General features: G+C 33.9%; 1 protein-coding gene across 3 annotated transcripts in view; it reads left to right on the top strand.

Moving 5' to 3' along the window:
* The window catches only part of Atg16 (Autophagy-related 16), a 402,094-nt gene that overhangs the window by 373,542 nt on the left and 8,002 nt on the right, over positions 1-20,550 (top strand). For all 3 annotated transcript variants that reach the window (XM_083092613.1, XM_083092614.1, XM_083092615.1), the window contains 3 exons: positions 7,356-7,535; positions 9,164-9,248; positions 9,334-9,480. In XM_083092613.1, the coding sequence (XP_082948739.1) occupies positions 7,356-7,535; positions 9,164-9,248; positions 9,334-9,480 (412 nt within the window). The remainder of the gene's footprint in view (positions 1-7,355; positions 7,536-9,163; positions 9,249-9,333; positions 9,481-20,550) is intronic.

The following is a 20,550-nucleotide window of genomic DNA, read 5'->3' as shown; positions in this document are numbered from 1 at the left end:
CGTATCATTAATCAGTTGTTAATGAACGTTATTTTACACCCGTTAGAATTGATTTTTTTATACTTTGGAACAAAAATTAAGACAGAAAAAATGATTAAAATATTAAGGATATTTTGATTCTAATTTTAATTAGTTCTCTTATTTTTGTTGCCAGTTTATTCGCGAGTAATAAAGAAACATATAATACAATATATGCATGCAAATGTTGAAAAATATTGATGTGAAAATGAAATATAATATTAAAAATTAATTAATATAAAAATATCATCGGAATTATTAATTGTAACTATTAATTTTTCTAAATATTTTTCTAAATATATTATATATATTATATATATTCTAAATATATTATAATATATTATTTATTTATTATCTAAAGAACTTTTTTCTTTAGCCTGTGGAATCTGTTTGAATACAAATGATATGGAAGTTAATATCCTTCACATGAATTCACGTTTACTAGGTCGGTCCGAATACATACAGTCACCAGAAGGCCCTTTTGTACTAGAAAGTTCGCGCGTCGTGATCTAATTTCGCGCAAACAATCCCCTGGCAGTCAACTGCAAACACCAAATGCGATATTCGAGCCTTCTCTCGCGAACATTATTGTGATCTTCGACTGGCAGATGTTGGACGAGGGCTGTACCCATGCCATATATGGATCTAATGATGTGGCTCTCGAGTCATTGAAAATCGCCACCGTAATACGATAATTTCATGCATTCAAGGGCAAAAGTAATGTCCTCCTTCCCAGAAAATTATTTTCGAGTTGGAATGTGCAGCATCGTGACCAGCACTCGTGCGAAACGTGAGGATGCTCGATGCTCCTACCCATGGGAGATTTATCACGCTAATTGTCGAGCACTTGAAAGAAGAGCAGCGGCGTCCGATCGCCCGCTCTTCATCGTCCACGCGAGCTATCTCTCGTATCGAATCCTAGTTCGTTCAACCGTAAAATAGAGAAATCTTTCACCACTTTCGTTGGCGGGTGCGAGGCTCTACGCGATAAGCGCGCCGCTTCGAAGACAGGGGCGAAAGTGATAATTTACAGCCGGATGAAGGTGGCCATTCTCTGGAGGTAAAGCACAGATCGCGTCCTTGGTGCGAAATGTGGGGGCTTTAAGTGGCACGAAAAATAAATTGGACAAGCCGCACGCAAGCGGCCGGACGCTGGCAGATAGCGGCCACGGAGGATCTCATTTCCCGCAAATGTATTCGGGATTTACATTCGGCGCCGGACTAATCTCGTGAAACGGTGCGCTCTATCTGAAGAACGGCTCGAGATATCGATTTACACTTCGGTCAACAGCGTTACAGGATTCTGCGGTATGTGCGAGCGGTAGCCAAGGAGGAATCGTATTGACAAAGGATACAAAGCTGTGGACTGCTTAACACGCGACGCGGCACACAGACAGTATTAATTTGCAAGGTCTAGGATCGCCTTAAACCTGGCCTTTAGTTATACGATTCTCTCAAAGGCTCCGCGTAATAATAATTTACGCCATTAATTAACGTATACGAATGTTCGAATTTCGATAAATCGCATTGCATCGGGAAAGCATTGCTATCTTTCAGTTGAAGTATAATTAACGACGAAAATAGAATTGTGCCATATTGTGCCTTGGCTATTTGTAAGATACGTGATAAATGCAATATAATTTGTTTTCAATTGGTCTCGATGAACCGATATTGAAATATGATAACGTAAAAACACGATATTACTTATATTAAAATATGAAATAAAAATTATCTAGTTTCAAGTGGTACGTCATCTTTATTAATCAATGCTTAGCGATCGTATATTTTATGCATGGCAATTTATTTCCCTTATTGGAAATTCATGCACAGCTATGAGATACAAATTTTAATATCTACTATTAATTTATTATTATTTTATACTCTTGAGATAAAATATGCATTTAATAATGCAAATTTGTAAGGATGCGGTTATTGCAATAAACTATCGAATTATTAGCTTTAAAATAAAATGTCAGTTCAAAGTAACTCGTTTTGCATGCCTTTGTTTCATTTGCATGCTTTTGTTTGCCTTTTATAAATTTTTACATTTTATATATTTTAATTACGTATGCTATATTTTTTATATATTTTATATATATTTTATTATTTTTATACATTTTTACGAAATAAAACATGCAGTATCAAGTATCATTGTAATAATTATAATGTAATTGCACGTAAAGCGAGTTGATGGTATTTGAGAATTATCCTTGGCACAAATTTGAGAATTATATGTCCTTTATATTAAGTTAAGACCAAAACCACGAGTAGAGTGCAAAGTTTCCTACGACGGAAACAGCGAGGGAACTGTATTACTTTGCGATATGCAGGCCCTTATGAAACATGAAGAGCGCAATTTCGAAAAGTGTATCTCCTTAAATCAAGTCGCGTAAAGTGATGCAGCACCGGAGTTGTAGCGGACGATAATTAATGTAAGAAGTCGAGCGGCATCACAAATCGTTGTCCCGACTGAGTTTGCGGCCGGCCCATCAAACTTGCTACATAAATACAAAACTTTTTCGCCGCGGACGTACCGCGTGCACTACGGAGGGACGAGCGAGAGGATTTGTCTTATTTTTTATGCAATGCAGATAACAACGCGGAGCGCGCGTGGAACGTAATTAACCTGTGGCTTAACTTCGTCACGTAATTTATAGCTGTCGTCTCGCCGGGTCATCCAGTAGCCGAGTCTAAGTTAATTGTGCGCACGCGGATACCTGCGTGGATACACAGGTACTCCGAGGACATCCGTTTTAGCCTCGCGGCGGCGGCTTTTGTTTCTCGTTGTAAGCCGTGATCCTACAGCAAAATAGCGAAAACCGCGCTATCAAGGAAGACCGGCGGAGCGGGAGGGGGAGGGGGAGGGGGGGGGACGGTTGTACAAAAGTTTCGCACAAATAAATCTCTGAACGCGCGAGATGCGCACAATGGGGAAGCGGCGCTGAAAGGGCGTTTAAGCGTGAATTATTGTTTACCCGTGGACGCTTTAAGACAAAAAGGACGCTTAAAGTGGATCAGCTGTTTTCTATCGCGCTATTATCTACCTCGCCACGTCGCGCAATTTCGTGAACGCCCCGAGCGACTCTTCTGGACACAATCGTGCCACGGACAGACGGATTCTGTACCGCACCGCACTGTGCCATACCGATGAAATAACATCCCGTGTTTGTTCCGATGACTGAAAAGATTGCGTTAACTTTTCGAGAAATTAATCACTTATTCTTGCCATAAGAGATACGTACTTGGAAAAAATAATTTTTTTTCCTCTTTAACATATACAGGATGTTCTAAAAAAGTATGTCAAAAATTTAAGGAGATATTCCTCACACCTGAAGGATGAAAAAATGTTATATGGACAGATGCGGAAATGCTTATTTCAGGAGTTATGTTGAAAATACTGTTAGCTGTATTACTTACACAAGGCAAAATTTAGGATTAATTATTGTAGACGACAGTCGTTTAATTAGGCTTATTTACATTTGGTTTTAATGTAACCTTGAGTATGTTACAATAAATGTTGGAAATGTTCACCATTTTCCTGAATACAAGCAGTGACACGTCGACGCATCGATTCACGGACACGTTCAAAAATGCCACCAGTGCGTGATATTCAAGATCTTCGTGACCGTATTACTGCAGGTTGCGAGACAATCCGCTGTACGCCAGGCATTTTTGAACGTATCCGTGAATCGATGCGTCGACGTGTCACTGCTTGTATTCAGGAAAATGGTGAATATCTTCAACATTTATTGTAACATACTCAAGGTCACATTAAAACCAAATGTAAATAAGCCTAATTAAACGATTGTCGTCTACAATAATTAATCCTAAATTTTTCTTTGTCTAAGTAATACAGCTAACAGTATTTTCAATGTAACTCCTGAAATAAGCATTTCCGCACCTATGTCCATATAACATTTGTTCATCCTTCAGGTGTGAGGAATATCTCCTTAAATTTTTGACATACCTTTTTAGAACACCCTGTATATAATAAGTATATGCAAGATTGTTTTAAAATCTTAGATGTCTTTATTCTATCTTTCTATGCTAACTATTGAGGACGCAGAAACAAGTAATATTTTTTATATTTTTATTGTAAATATAATGTAATTGCGAAACAATTAAAGTTTAATTTCAAGAGAATCGAAAAGATATTTCTAAATTTTCTAAAAGTAAAGGTTGATCCAAAATATAGCTGAAGGGATCTGTAAATGAAAGCTTGCTCGGTATGCCTTAAAATTATATTTAATTAACATACGTTTCTATATAAAGCAAATGTGCATAATATGAAATACATATTAATGCGAAAAGCATGAGAGAGAACAAATTAACATGAAGCTCTTATCCGAAAGCTCTTATCATGGCTGACTGTTGAATAAGACTTACATGCAAAGCCGGTAATCCTTTATGCCTCGTTTGAGGGATAGATGTACGTTAATAGCATATACAATATAATAGCGTATACTATATATATCATGCACTTATCTGAATAATACATTTGAGCTTAAGGACCAGTACATAAAGAATTATATTATAGACGAGGATATACTTTGTGCGACATGTTGCAAAAATTGACGTCCTAAAATTACCATTAGAGGCTAAATTAAAAATAAAATTGTTTGTTTCTATAACAAACTCACGAGACATTCTGTGATTTATAATACACAATAAAGTTGTATATAATAAGTCAGTTATATTTTTTAACTAAAAATTTTATTCTATATATCATTTGTCTTTTTTGTTTATATTATCATTAAGCGAAATTATCATCATAAAGATAAATGTTAAAATATTATGTTAAAATAAAAAATGCAAAAATATTAAAGAGAGAACAGAGTTACAGGAGAGATTACTTTTGTTAAAATGTCCTACTTTTTACATGAGAATTTAAAAAAAGTTTGAAAAAAAGGAAAGACTTTAAATAGATATAAAAAATTAGCAAAATCTTGTAATTGCAGGAATATTTTTAAAATAATGTTTAAGTTAGATTAACCATTTTGCCAACTTGCCATAAATCATTATAATTCAAATCTAGTCAGATGGAAATATTCACATATTATTCCGAGCCCAGTAAAATAGAAGTCTATGCGTTTTGTCATGCGATACCTCATTCACGCAAGAGGGATATAATTTTGTATGCTAATAATTTTACGCCGATGTTTATTAATCGTATGCATCTCTCGGGTATTTTACTGAATCATTATAGACGGTATGTTGCGGATACAGTGCGGTGCGGTTACTTGTTGCAAGAGAAGACTGTTGTGAACCGTACGATGTTGAGGTGAAGTAGGAATTGTCGACAAATTTCTCTTTATGCACGAATGCACTTTGGAAGAAATTTTATTGCTTCCAGAGAAGTGCCCTACTCACCGCGTTTGAAGCTTGTGAAGTACTTTCTTGCAGAACTTGTCGAACTACGAGGATTGAGTGTACGCCGCGTGCAAATATCATCGCCATATATATATATATGTACGTATGTATGTATGTATGTATGTATGTATATATCTTTATCTGCGTATACAATAAAAAGTGTCATAATAAGAAAATATTTACGAAATACCAAAAAAGCAATGTATAATACATTTCGGACAATTGTATTTGGAAATTTGGATATACCCGATGTGTTATAGTTACATCACATATGTTCAATTTAATATTTTTTTGCGATAAATGATCGTTGTTCTATAAAAGAACACTACTTGAGTTATAGTTATAGTTATAGTTACTTGAGTTATCATATAAAACAGATAAAAAATATTATGCATAATAAAATAAAACGAATTAAAAAAATTAATTATCATCAGTTTTCAGTAGAATTACTAAAAGGCAATATTTGAAATTTCTCCATGAAAATTAAAATATAATTGCTTATAATTGATAAAAAATATTATACATAATAAAATGAAACGAATTAAAAAAATTAATTATCATCAGTTTTCGGTAGAATTACTAAAAGGCAACATTTGAGATGTCTCCATGAAAATTAAAATATAATTATTTATAATTGATAAAAAATATTATACATAATAAAATGAAACGAATTAAAAAAATTAATTATCATCAAAGTTTTCGGTAGAATTACTAAAAGGCAACATTTGAAATTTCTCAATGAAAATTAAAATATAATTGCTTTTTCATTGATTCAGAAATTATGCGACGCGATTGAAAGACAATTTAACGCGCGCTTGTAACATATAAAGTGATTGAAGATTTCCTCTTCTCTAGCATGTTACACTGTCATGAAGTAATTGGAATCCGTAATACCGTCTTCGAAATAGAAACGGTGGACACCATTCGCTCTTCGACGTCTCGCCCGTAGAAACTTCGACGGACTAATCGATCGAGCGGTAAATCACATTTGATTTAACGCGGAGCCAGAATGAAGTAAAATTGAAACTAGCGCAGGGATTCGTAATCGCACAAAGGCGAGGTTAAGGAAAGGTAGACTAGAGGGGCGGTAAGAGACGATCGTAAGCGGAAAACTCGTAATTTATCCTGTTTCCAGTCTTGATGCCGGGTGTTTCCGCGTCGCGCGCTAGTGATTTCCAAGAGATTCGCGGAAACATGGCGATGCGAACGTCATTTCCCGACGTAAATTAAGTTTGAAATCCTGCTTATTTCAGCGTGGAGATCGATGAGAGCTGCTGCTAGGTACAACTACAGTTTGAAAGGGGAAACCAGCCGTGATTCACATTCGATACAATTGTTAACTCGCTCCGCTTAAAGTCGGCGCGCGTATATGCAATTCGGGAGGACGTAATTCTATTACTCCCGTGGAATGCTCAAATTAAATGCAGAAAGCTTTCTGCATGCATTTAATTCGATCATACTGTTATCCTTGAAAAGCGAATTTTACATTTGAAAGCTTGCGCATTAAAAGATTGTATTTAGTATGAACAAAAATGCATCAGGATTTTTTTATGGTAACGCACGAACAATTTGAATATAATTAAATAAGATGATATATAAGTATATGATAGATTATTACACTTTATAGTAATTTAAGTTTTAATCGCATGAAGGCAATAAATTTTATCTCATTGACATTCATTACAACATTTATTGATTACTGTTATATGTATTGAAGCATCTATCTCTACGAAATATCTACACAATTTATGCATATATAAAATTATTGACTCTTTTTACTTAAATAAAAAGAAAATTTATTATTATTATTATTTCTTTTTAAGCATATCTTTTTCTCTTATTATTCTCTTTAATAAAATATCGTATAAAAAGTAATCAAAGGCAAAAATGCAATTTAATTGCTATATAATCTTATATAAATTTATATAAATGCATCTTTTAAAGATAAGAAATTTTATGTTGTGCAGGTATAGAGACAAAATTTGCTGGGTCTAGTTGCAATGATCTCGTAACTTCAGACGGTGCTGGCTCTACAATAATCAGTGGTCATTTTGATCAAAGAATCAGGTTTTGGGATACGAGAGCTGAATCCAGTTCAAATGACATTCTACTAGAAGGAAAAGTTACATCCTTAGATTTATCCCGTGGTGAGTAAGGTTAAATCAAATTACAGAGTTCGTACTTTAATAAAAAGTAAAGCAAAATAATTGCAAAACTGCAACAAAAAAAAGCAAAATATCAACCAGTTTATTTATATTGAATCAATAGAATTAATTGAAGACTTTATTTAATATTAGACATATTTATCCCCTATAAAGAAAATTTTTTGTTTTATTACAAAATTTAAATATCACCAAAGTTGAAATAAATGTAGCACATTATATATTCTGTAAAGATATTTAATACAAACTGTAATAGGAAATTACGTTCGCTACATATAATATATTAAAGTAAAATATTGATTCTACGTATGTTATGTAATTATGTGCAATTTGCTTGCGCATTTTACAATATCGATTAAGGTATGTTAGATATATGGAGGAACACCTGATTATATTTTCTTTTATTATTGGTATTTAACTCGAGTAAGTATATAATAAAAATATCGCGCCGATATTGCCATGAAAGCGTTAATATCGAACATCGTATTTTATTTATATTGCTTATTTTATTTATTTTGCAAAGAATGTGAATCACATTTTTACTTAAATTAAGTTAATAATGATTTATATTATTACATCTCTCATATTATTACGTTTCTATTTATATTTTACTTGAAAAGAAAAACAATACATTAATTACGAGTATAAAATTATAGATTTTTGTAATTTGATATTAAAGTATATAGATATCTTGATTATTATAGAATTCGCGCGAATTTAATCATCTCATGTTATTTATCAAGTTTACAATTATTTCACCATAGTTCTATAAATGAAACAAACAACATGAATTCAAACATTGAGAAATAAAATTTTATTTTTTCTAATTGATGAAAAATTTTATATTGTTATTATAGGATATTTATCTGTAACTTGTATCTGTCTGTTTAACAATTAATGAGGCAAAGAAAAATACTAATTGGCATTTTACAGCAACTATATTACATGAAGCATTTTATTCCAGAGAATTTCGTTACGCAAACAATGTTATTTTGTTTTTACTTTTTATCGCAACATCCTAATGATGCGAATAAATTGGCTCGTGCGCAACAATTCTTCAACATTTTCAAAACACTTATATCAAGCGCAAGTGCACTTTGTTCATTCAAGAGCATTTCATACGAACGTATTGTTCTATTGCGTTTCATTAATTCTCAGTATTGTCAGAATGCAAATTCAATGAATTCAAATGAAACGGTATTACTCCGCGCGATTTTTCATTTTTACAGTTAAGCAAATATATCGCGCGCGGTTCTCTGGTATATTTTTCGTCGTTTATTAATTATACATTCGTTTGAAAAAAATCTTGAACTCAAATATTTTTTCTTCAGATCGATATGCTATAAAAGAAGATTATTACAAGTGGATTATTTCGATGCATGATCAATATAAGTTTATTGTATTGTATTAAATTTTCCGGTGCCTAAAAATAGGATTGTTGCATTATTTGTATATTCGATAGATACACTTTTATCAAACAATTACAATATGTCCAATATGTACGAAATATTTATATGGCTAAAGTTGTAACTCCGCAAACATTTACGCAAACAATTTAAATATTATTCAATCATAGACGATCGCGAATCATAAAGGCATCTATTTGATTTCAGACGCAAATTACCTTTTGAGTTGCGTGAGGGATGACACGGTGAAATTGATTGATCTACGAATGAAGAAGATTGTTGGGTCGTTCAGGTGGGTTGTGTGTGTACTTATCGCAGATATACGCGACCAGAATATTAAAAGTAGTAAATCATTATATTTTTATTTTATTTTACAGCGCTGACGGTTTCAAAGTGGGATTCGATTGGACAAGAGCTGCTTTCAGTCCTGACGGGCAATACATAGCGGTTGGTTCCGCAGACGGTTCCGTCTTTATCTGGTCTATAGCGACGAATATGATCGAAACAATATTAAAGGGACACACGTAAGTAGAAATTTCCTATTAATTGGTTATTATCCGTAACTAGTTCGAAAAATTAAATTAAATTTCTCTACTAAAAGTGCAATACCCCTTAACAAACTTAATAATTAAATATTATTTTATTATTTAAAAATGAATTATAAAACTTCAAGATAGCTATATGATTTTATTCACATGTCTACGATTAATTACACGTGTATGATTTAATATCATAATATTTAACCTACGAAATGTATTCGCTAATATAATTTTATTATCTTTATAGTCTGCATATTTTATATATTCTTGACTAAATATTTAATTTTCCGCCCTAGGGATAAAAAATCGCAATCTTCTTCTTTTATATAGATTGGAATGTGCAATATCAATACAAGGCTTGGACCATTATAAAATGGATTTTAAAAAACCTATTAAATTTTATATGACTTAATGGTCTACGCTTGCTAATGATGAAAAAATATGTATATTAAAATATTGTTCCCGATATTATAGTACATCTCGAATATTGATTTACAAAAGACTAATCCGATATATTAAAGACAGAGCTGCTGCATTGAACCTTCATAAAGCAGAGCTTATCTTTTTGTGGCCTTTTTGTTATAGTTTCTTTTTATTTCGTAATCTATATATATATATATATATATATATATATATATATATATATATATTTTTTTTTTCTCATTTTTATATTATATTATTATATCAAAATTTATGCAGTTCTTGCATGTATAAATGCACAATTAAATTTATGATCCTAATCGCTTTAATAATTTTCTATTGTCATGGCCAGGGATGATCTAGAGATTATTTTTTTGTAATCCTGGTGCCGCATTTGCGACGACATTTCTCGACCGCACCAGCGCGCGACTTTATTTGCGGTCACAAAATCGATAGTGTTAGCCCGCTGTTGCCCTTCGCACGTTCTATTTTGGTGTATCGTCGTTATAATTTATTTCTCTCTGCTCCCTTTTTTTCTCACGAAATACGTTTTGACCCGTTTGATGGATGCGAATTTCTCGTTTAAATTCGCTCGCTGGAGCACTAAAGCGCCCGTAATTTTAGGAGGCACCTTCGAGTGCTCTGCATACCCTCCTGACACGAAAAGTTCCTGAAGTACTTCGGTCCTCTGGTCCACCACACGTAGCACATGTATACACATACATACATACATACATAGGTGTATGTGTGTATATGCATGCACACGAAGAAAAAAATTTGCAGTGAGGAGAGACTAGAGGGGATCTAAGAAAATATTTCGACGTGACCCGATTTCCGCTCCAACTTTTGCGCTGTATATTTACGTACACATATTCGCTCGTATCTATACATCCGCCAGAAGACTTTATGATATTGCGAATTTATACGGCTCTCTGAATACTTCCAACTCTTGCCGGCATCTACGTCGGCTCTCGCCATTGAATATGTCACTCCGAATGACCGAATGACTCGTTTACCGCCTCTCGGAGGGACACGAAAATCCCGTGGAAAGAGGAAGAATGCTGCGGATGCAGCGAGAAATGAAAGTGGCATAGGTAGGCAGAGCAACGTATCTCGTCCGCGTGCTTTCAGCGCCCTTTCACCTACACGAGCCACGTAGTTGATGGACGCGTTAATCGGTGGTATCTCATGGGGAATGCGGTGTAAGGATCGCTCTTGCTGTCGAGGTGCAGAAAATCGATATGTTTTGAAGTCTAAAAACGTCAATTATGCTATTACGAGCAGGAATGGTTAAATATGATATTTCGTAAATCAATAGCGAGCGCGGTTAACAATTTCTGGGTATTTCTTCACGATAGCTAACAATTGAAATGCCATATATCGGCGAACAATTGAAACGTTAGCTTTTTGTATTCAAGAGATTTCATCAACAAAATTTTTAACATCAACATTAGATATTTTAATGTGTGTGTAAATTTATATATATTAAACTTATTTTGTTTACATTTGTTATTGTTTGGAGAAATAATAATTTTTCACTGATACTTTATTAATAACCACAAATTAAAAAATATTGTCGGTCAGATTAAAAGGATGAAAGTCGTAATATTGGTGAGAAATAATTCCTACGTGGTCGTTAAATGGCGATAACGTTTAATTATTCTCAATTGAAACATGTCGTGCTTCGTACCAATCATACTATCACGTTCCCAGTAGCAGCAATTAGTTATTACGCTCATGTTGGAACGTTTACAAACGTAAACGATTTAATAGTTCATAATTATGATATCGTATACGCCAACACTAATATGTTTTCAAATTTAGATGATTGAGAATGGTTTCTCATATTTTGCATCAGAAAAACCCCTAAATTAATTTCTAACATTTTTCTTTAACCCAAATATATACATATCAATTTTCATTTATTAAATTGTACAAATGAATCTATTCCGTAATTTTATTGTAAAGTAAAAATACTTTGAAGATTGTCGCTGTTCTCCACGGCAATAAAAGTAAGCGCCGAAAGGAAAGCGGTGTTGTGTTTTTAATTGTACTGTTGTATCCGCAAGAAGTCCAACGACGATTGCCTTCGAGAATCTTATGGGAGATCGTAAACGTTCGTTCTACAATTATCATTCCATAATTATCTTTCTTCCCGCGCGCTTCTCTCTGTCATCGCGACGATCGACCGTCCCTCTTCTTCGACGTCCTCGAGTTTCTTCAAGGACGCGGTATCTTTGGTGGTGGCTTCACCGGGAGAGCCCAGCGGGCGACTCAAGTCCGGCGTGCATCTAAGTACCGGTCGTATCGAAAAATGGCTTAAGCACCAGTCACGTACACGTCGCTCGGCACCGGCTCTGTGCGCGATTTCAACGCGTGCGCGTGTGTTTCACTGTTATTACTTTCACCCTGACCGGACCGCTCATCCGTGGTCATCGTCATCTTTTGTCGTAATCTCTGCCTCCTCCTACCCCTTCGTCTTCGTTCCCGTACCCGGTCGCCATCGTCGTCTCGTCTTCGGCAACTTCATCTTCGTTTTCGCCTTCGTCTCTTCACGGCGGCCACTTGGTTCGTTGCGCGGAGCATCGCACACACGATATGGTAGATCGTATAATTTGTACGTACGCGCTCGCTCAGGAATTCCCGAGACTAACTTAATAACCGCCTCGCCCTTTCACCCTCTTTTCTCCGCCCGTGTCCTCTTACGACGCTTCGCAAGAAGCTGTACGATTCCGTAGGTATTTAATGCGCGGGTTCTTGTAATGCTCTAAGCTTTACCTGTCGCGGCGCGAGCTATTAAATTTACATATTATTTTAGAAAAGCGCGCGAGTGTGCGAATTAAGGTAATAATCGCGGAAGGCGATTTTCATTTTTGTTCCTGCTGTACGATCGCGCGCAAAGCCGCGATAAATATCACAAATTTATAAGGAATAATGAAATATATCAAACAGATATTGCGTGTAAAATAATAAAATAAATGCAAGGAAGATACTTATATAAAAATTTGCATTTATTAATATAAAACAGATCATATTCGCATACATTTCTCCCTCATTATGTTTCAACTTTGCTTTAAACTTTTCTTACTCTATTACTATATGTAATTTGATATTAGTAGTATTATCCTTTCCAAGATAAAGATAGTAAAATTTCTTAATAAGTAAGATAATTATATTTACTGATAATCCACTGATAATCTCATTATTTTTTATGTAACATAAAATGATAAAAATTAAATATTTTTTTATACTCAATATCACGAAGTTATTATATACTTTACCAAATAGATGTAATGGTTAATATGTAATCGAGATTTTTATTTCATAAAAAATATTAATCGGAAAAAAATGATAAGTCAAAAAGATGAACGTAAATTTCACATTTAATTTTATACAAGCATACTCATTACTGATTCATATTATTTTTATAAAAATTAATTATTTCATATTTACCTCCATTTTCCCGCATAATTTCCGTTATGATATAGTTAAGTTATATAAAAATATAGTTTTCTTCGCATCAATAAACCCACTGCGTAGTTTGTTCCATATTGCTCCATATCGAAGGGCATAACTTCCTTCTGGCGAGCACTTAGACTCGGATGCGCATTCGTATCGCTCGATAAGCTTACGCGCCCGTTCGTGTTCTAATTTGCAATCAACCGGCAGAATCCGCTGGTACACACGTCGGAAGGCGGGAATTTACTGCGCGATCCCCAACGAGGATCTTGCCCGACGAATAAATAGTGCCTCGCGATTATAGCAGAACAGGTAATTAGGAAGGCAGAGAGAGAGGAATTGGGATACCGAGGCAAAGCTCCGGACTTTGAAATTAAAGTGCAGTTTAGTTAAAGAATTTTCGATTCGGCGCATTACAGAATCAGTGACCTCATTATATTCGTATTCGAAACTTTTCCGTAAAGGAGCGGATAAATGTATAGCCGCGAGATATTTTTCGCTCATTTCGAACCATTCTATCGCGATTACTACTTATATACTGCATTTTAGATTGTGCCAAAAGGAGATATTAATTACGCGCGAACAATAAATCGTTAATTTGATAAATTTAATAATATATATTCTTAATAACTTAATAAAAAAATTTTATTTTTTCTCCACAGATTTTAAAAAAAGTGATATCCGTTTCAGATTGTACTTTTAGAGTTACAAAAAGAAAATCTCTCTCCATAGTGTCGGCACTGTTAATAAACGCCACCGTGCTACAATTGAGTAGCGATCGCATGATTTGTGTAGCTTGTTATTAATAAATAAATGTATAGCGGGGTGTGGTGTAATAGTGTGGGTCATCATTCTTCTCAGTGGTAACTGACAAGTAACAACGTCTCATAAAGATTACTGCGCCATATTTCAGTCACGCGTGCATTTATGGCGATTTTGCCTCGCATTTTACGAGAGGTTGCCACGATGGTTATAGAGCATAATTAAAACCCCTAGAAAAGTAGCTCGATTAGTATATTTCATGCGTTTTTACAACCGCAGTTCTGCAAGGTAATCCCTTTAACGCCTAAAGCGCATTCTCGTAACTTCGAGTGTCGCGCGCTTGTCGCGTTTTCGCGTGTAGATCCGCGACTTCCTCCTGTATCTTCTCTTCCCGTGCTGCGGGTCGAGATTCTATTTTCGCATGATTTTACATCCACCGTAACAACGGCGCACTTTTCGTACATTCATGTCTCGAGTTCTCGCAACCCATCCCGAAGTTCAACATGTAAATGTTAGTTTGCTCGCGTAAGTTCTACCGCGAATAGAACAGACGCGTAATGAAAATTCAGCCAGACGGAAATAAGTGGTGCGGAAGAACGGAAGTAAACATGTCGAGTAAAAAAAAATTAGATTATCCACCACTTCTTCGTCTCCCCGACGTATAGATAATGCACATACGTGTACCGTACCGCGAGGTAGGGTTCACGGAAGCAATATCCTTGACATCCCCACCCCCCTTGATGAAGATCCGGTTCGATTTTCATTGTCGCTGTAATTCGACGTAACGAAGCATCGCGAGAGATCAATCGTCCCGCGATGCTCTCCTCTCGCTTAACTCGATTTCGTTTCCACGGCAATGATCGGCCTGGTCCGGCACGATATTATGTCATTTATCTTCGTCGTGTCTTCGGGAGCCGACCGGTGCCGAGGTCTTTATCTGTTTTTCCCATTCCAACGGCCGCCCTCTCCGCGCACCGGTGCCAGCCGGTCGGTGGTTGGTACGGATATACACGTCGAGTCTCTCATCCCCACGACCACCACCACCATCACCACCACCTTCATTCCCATCTCTTCGAGAACGTCGTTCCTTTTTCTTTTCTCGCGACGTAGCATCTCACCGCCAGCGGGCAGTCGTTGATAAAAGCTTTCCGTCAAATCAGACATATGGATTTTTATGCTATCGCAGGTTGCAATCGAGAGGATGCGATTTAAATATTTCAATTTAAAGGGGAGACGTTTGTCGCACAAGACGAACTGCAATGACAGTTGATATCAATTATCATCAATTTTGTGTAACAAGGAATCAATTCTTTCAAGAATTGTTGGTATCACTATTTTGACAATTTTTCGGATATTATGAAACTTTATATTGAGGGATTTTTCAGATATTATAAATTTTGTGCTTGAAAAACGGATGTTATATAAATTTTATGCTTGAAAAATTTTAATTAACGTTGCATCGATAATCATAGATAGCATAAATAATGATAAAAAACTATGATAAAAATAAAAAGAAAATAATCATCACAAATTCACCACAAATTAACTTATGTAAGACTCGTGAAATGTATCTCGGTATAATTTACATCTATCGGAAGCTTTGCGTAATAAGCCAGTTGAGATTGCTTGCATTATTGACAGCTCAGATAACTCTACACTATTACCTCGGTTATCTCATTGCATATGTAGTCGCAAATGTGATTATACAATTCCTAAAATAGCATATATAAGCTTGTATTAAAATGTTAATACATATGAGATAATAATCAGATAAATCCAATGTAACGCTAAATATAAAGAGAAAGACAGAGAGGATGTTACACAAGTTAAATATCTTTTTGCTAATATGCTCTTGATGATACATATGTACATTGAGAATCATTATATATTTAAAGGAAGTAAATAAATTATGATGAAAATTTTTTATGGTGACAAATATTAATTAATAACTTATCAATAGATTATCTTTTCAATTAATAGCTAGACATATTTTCTATCTAAGATGATTGGTTTAATAGGAAGTTGAATGATAAAAAAATCTTTTTTAAAACATCCTCTGTTACATAGAAATGGACTTTATTTTTTTTTGGATTAGCACGCAGTGGATAATCGAAATACTTGTTAATAGCGATTCTCACGATGAGGTTGTAACCAAACATGGCAAATGCGGTGATATATAATTCCCTCGCAATTTATCATTTAGCATTTGTATGTAACGATGTAACTCTCGTTACGTTTATGCGAAACTTATCGATAAATGACAGCGAATAAGCGATTTTAAAAGCATATTATTCGCGACGTATCCGGTACGTGTACAATTGTTAATTCAATGGAATTAAAAGAAAAATGCTATCCATTATCTCAATTTGTATGACTAATGTCCGACAGTAAATAGGTACTTTTTGTAAACTATGAACATTTCCGAGCTTTTATGTTTGTGGATTATTCATCGCTTGCCCGTAGTCGGCGATGTCGTGGCGTTCTATCCCTTCGAGGAAAAAAGTTTGCCTATATTAATACTTAATAAATTCCGCGTATCCATCGACGTGTCCATTATGAGCGTATTATTCCGGTAAATTGGCCGGTGAAATCACTATACGAAATAATATAATTGCATGAAATAAATAAGTTTTAGCTTACAGTAGGTGAACGTGTTAGGAAAAACAAGTTATATTATGTATTAGCATGTACCATGTTAATTGTTTAAAAAAATATATTATTGCACAGAATGCCTTCCGACGCCATAATTTTGTAATTGACATGTATCACACGTATCTGTTTATTACGTCTCTTGAAATCTTTTTCTGCCAGATCGTCCCTTGTCAATTCATTTTGATGTCTCGCATAATTATTTCTTATATATTTATTTACTTTTTATATTTATTTACTATTTTTATTTTCACATCTTTCAACATTGATTTTTCAATATGAGTATATATATTATTATACATTTATATATATACACATATGCAAAGAGATATGATTTAACCATTATCTAGAAATAATATGCTTTATTATAGAGGGATATATTTTTACGTATTATTTCAAAATTTAAAACTATACTATCTTATTTTCTTGTAACGAAACAGTTGCATACATCTAAATATGAAATATTGGATGAAAATTGGCAAAATTTCAACATGGCACAATTTTATGATTTTATGAGCTCGATGGTTTGTCCAATTCAACTTGTTAACGTGATATTATTTGCCTGTAAAAAAATAATTTGCCTCGAATGAATATTTTAAAATTTTTAGTTTAATATAATCAAGAGATATAACCATTACAAACATTAATTCACGAATATATCATGTAATACGGAAGCTATTATGCATATACATCGTGTGTATGATTACGTATATGTTGTTCGGATAAATAATTCGTCAAATAAAAAATAATACTCGATTATACATGAGTTTTACGTTATCTCGTTGAAAAATGTTACGCAATACAGTGATATTAGCCCTCTGAAATTTTACGATATTGTTATTTTTATTTATGCATGGCGCGTTAGAAACAATATTATCTATAAGCGAACATCCAAAAAAAATTTTATACGTATTTTAATGATACAAATATTTTAACTCGCGCTTAGGTTTTAATTTTTTTAAATCCGCTTTATTAGCCATGTAATTTTAAATGTTTAACGGCAAAATTACACTGGTTTAATCCGCGATTTAAGACGTGATATTATATATACACTTATTAGATTCAGCTTACGCGATAGATATCAGAAGCTATTTTTTTCAGTAATGTTATTATATTGCCTAATTATTTAAAATTGGATACTTACAATCTTTCAAATTTTCGAATAATAAGATTAATGCAGATAAATGATCTACGTGCTTTAATGCTCTTGTCAGTTTAAATTTTTTTCTCCAACTTTTTGTATTGTATAAACACTTAAATTTGTATAATTGTTATTGGATATTTATTAATTTTACAGACATTTTTTTATATCACTTGTATATGAAATATTAAAAAAATATTCAATATAAATATCATATTGAGAGATATTGTGTAAAATAAATATTGTATATATTATTAAAAAAATATTAGAGAAACAATTTGCTCTCACTAGAAATAATGAAGTGCCTTATTATTCTGTAGTATTATTCTGTAGCACTCTGAATTAAATGAAGCACTTTATGCACATACGTAAAATGTAACATTTAAACATTAATGTAATAAATATAGCTGTTCATTATGCAAGTATGGATACAAGTGGACTTTTTGTTCAAGAGGATTGATATTCAAATGAAAATAGTAATTATCTTAATAATCTCATCTCCTTATACATTTGATAATGATTTAAATGCATAATACTATTCACTCTTTATTGGATAATTTTGCTACAATATTACATTTCAATGAGGGAAATTATACATTTTAATAATATATATTTTTTTAAGTTTTTAAATACTATGTTAATTTTTTTCTACTATTTTATAAAAAAATATATTATTTATAGAAATTCAATTTCTTTTTAAGTTCTCGTGAAAATGATCAAAAACAAAAATCGTCATTATGAGGTATTAGCTTAATACAGAGTGCTGTTAGATAATATTCGCATTTTTTCTTCAGCATATAACAATATATATATATCTATATGTGTGTAAGTTTCAGAACTAACAATAAGTGATACATTATATTACTTTTACTTCATTAGAGTAAAACTTATCAACAGCGACATGCGAAGTTGATGCAAATTGCTAATGTGTATAGAAATGAGAATACGAACTTAAAGCGTACAGCAATAGTTAGTTATTCACAGAGTCCAGAGCGCTGTTTAAACTATTGCGCATTCATGTACCTCACTTTGTGGGCGAAAGTGAAGTTAGGACCAAGACATGGCGGATACAAACTTAGAATGACGCACTACCGGGAATTTCGCTAGTGTCACTACAGTCGCTGCTTTTGAATGCCTTTCCAAAGATGTCGAACGTCAAACATGTATTGGAAATGTTCGGCGAACACGTATTAAACGGAGAAACTTCCGTCAGATAATTCCGCGACGTAACTACTTTGTATTTTCCCCGAAACTATAGTTTCGTATTAATCACGCTTTTGCAATTTCTCTAACGGCGTACAGCTCAATAATGAAATTTTATAGATAGATATTTCTACTTATTGTGTGTCGTAAAGGGAATATTAGATTTTTATTTATGAAAAATAATGCAATTATTGTCAATTTGTGTATATGTGTATATTAACATAATTTATGCTTATAATTTATGCTTAATTTATATTTATGATTTATTAATAAAAATAAAATATTAACGAATCTCTTATTCAAATGTGACAAATAAAACGTTTTCATCCATAAATTAATACGTCTGATATTTTAATTAAATAATATTAACACACATATATACACAGCTGGCGGGTAACATTGCATTTTTGACAATATCATTTAATAGAAGAGATTTCAGCAGGATTAATAATGGATTAATAGTGAATTTACAATAGCCGTCCTTAACGGATTAAATTTGATTTTGGAAACTACGGACACGTATCCAAATATGTCAGCAAAATTTATGGGGACTAATTTTTTTTCCGTAACTTCCACACGTTTCAACCAATCATAAATCCATTTGTCGCTGGATTCGATTACGTTACGGCTTCTTCTGAAATCCGGCGTTGTTTTCATGCTTTGCCCGTACTAGGCAATGCACCCAAAATTTATGACTCAATATAGCGTTCATCAATAGCCAATTATACAACTAGTCGATCCGACATTGTTACGGAATTTTGAAATATGTACGAATTACGTGTGTCGGCGCATGAGACGAATTGAAACAATCTGTTATAATTTTAACATTAAAAGAATAAAACAAGAAATTTTATTCGATAATTGCGACCATAAACAAATTTAAACTTCTTAATTAACTTTCTTAATTGGAGCAAGAGTGATAAGCTAAATTAAATTAAGGGAAATATTTCAGGAAATATTTCTAATGATTTCAAAATATACGTAAAGCACCTAACGGCACCTGAGAACCTAAAACAACAATCTAAATCCAACAAAAGAGAGTGGTCTCGACACGCGATTATTATATCGCAGAGTAAACGGACGCGTGGGAAACGTCGGAGTCTGGCAAATATCTTTGTTTATATCCATTTCTATCCTACGTTTGAAAACACAACGGCCGCAACGTTCTCGCGATATCAATGAGGCAACGTCGAGTGCTAATGACATTTAATGCAATGCTTGCTGCCTTTCCGGGATTCTTCACGCGAGGCTGCGTTCTTGGCAATCATCGAAAGCCAAGAGCTCGAGGAGCTCCCACAAGGCCGCGACGGTGACCGAACGTAAAGTCTCCGTCTTTAACGGCAGTTATATTCACCACCGCCATCGCCGCCATCGTCGTCGTCGTCGTTTCGCGTCATTTGCCATGAGAATAACGTCGATCT

The sequence above is a fragment of the Camponotus vicinus genome, unplaced genomic scaffold, assembly GCF_025532165.1.
Source record: "Camponotus vicinus isolate PSW18456_S1 unplaced genomic scaffold, iyCamVici1.0 SCAF_2, whole genome shotgun sequence".
NCBI lineage: Eukaryota > Metazoa > Arthropoda > Insecta > Hymenoptera > Formicidae > Camponotus > Camponotus vicinus.
Note: the sequence above shows the minus strand (reverse complement) of the source record. Positions and strands in the feature narration are given on the sequence as shown.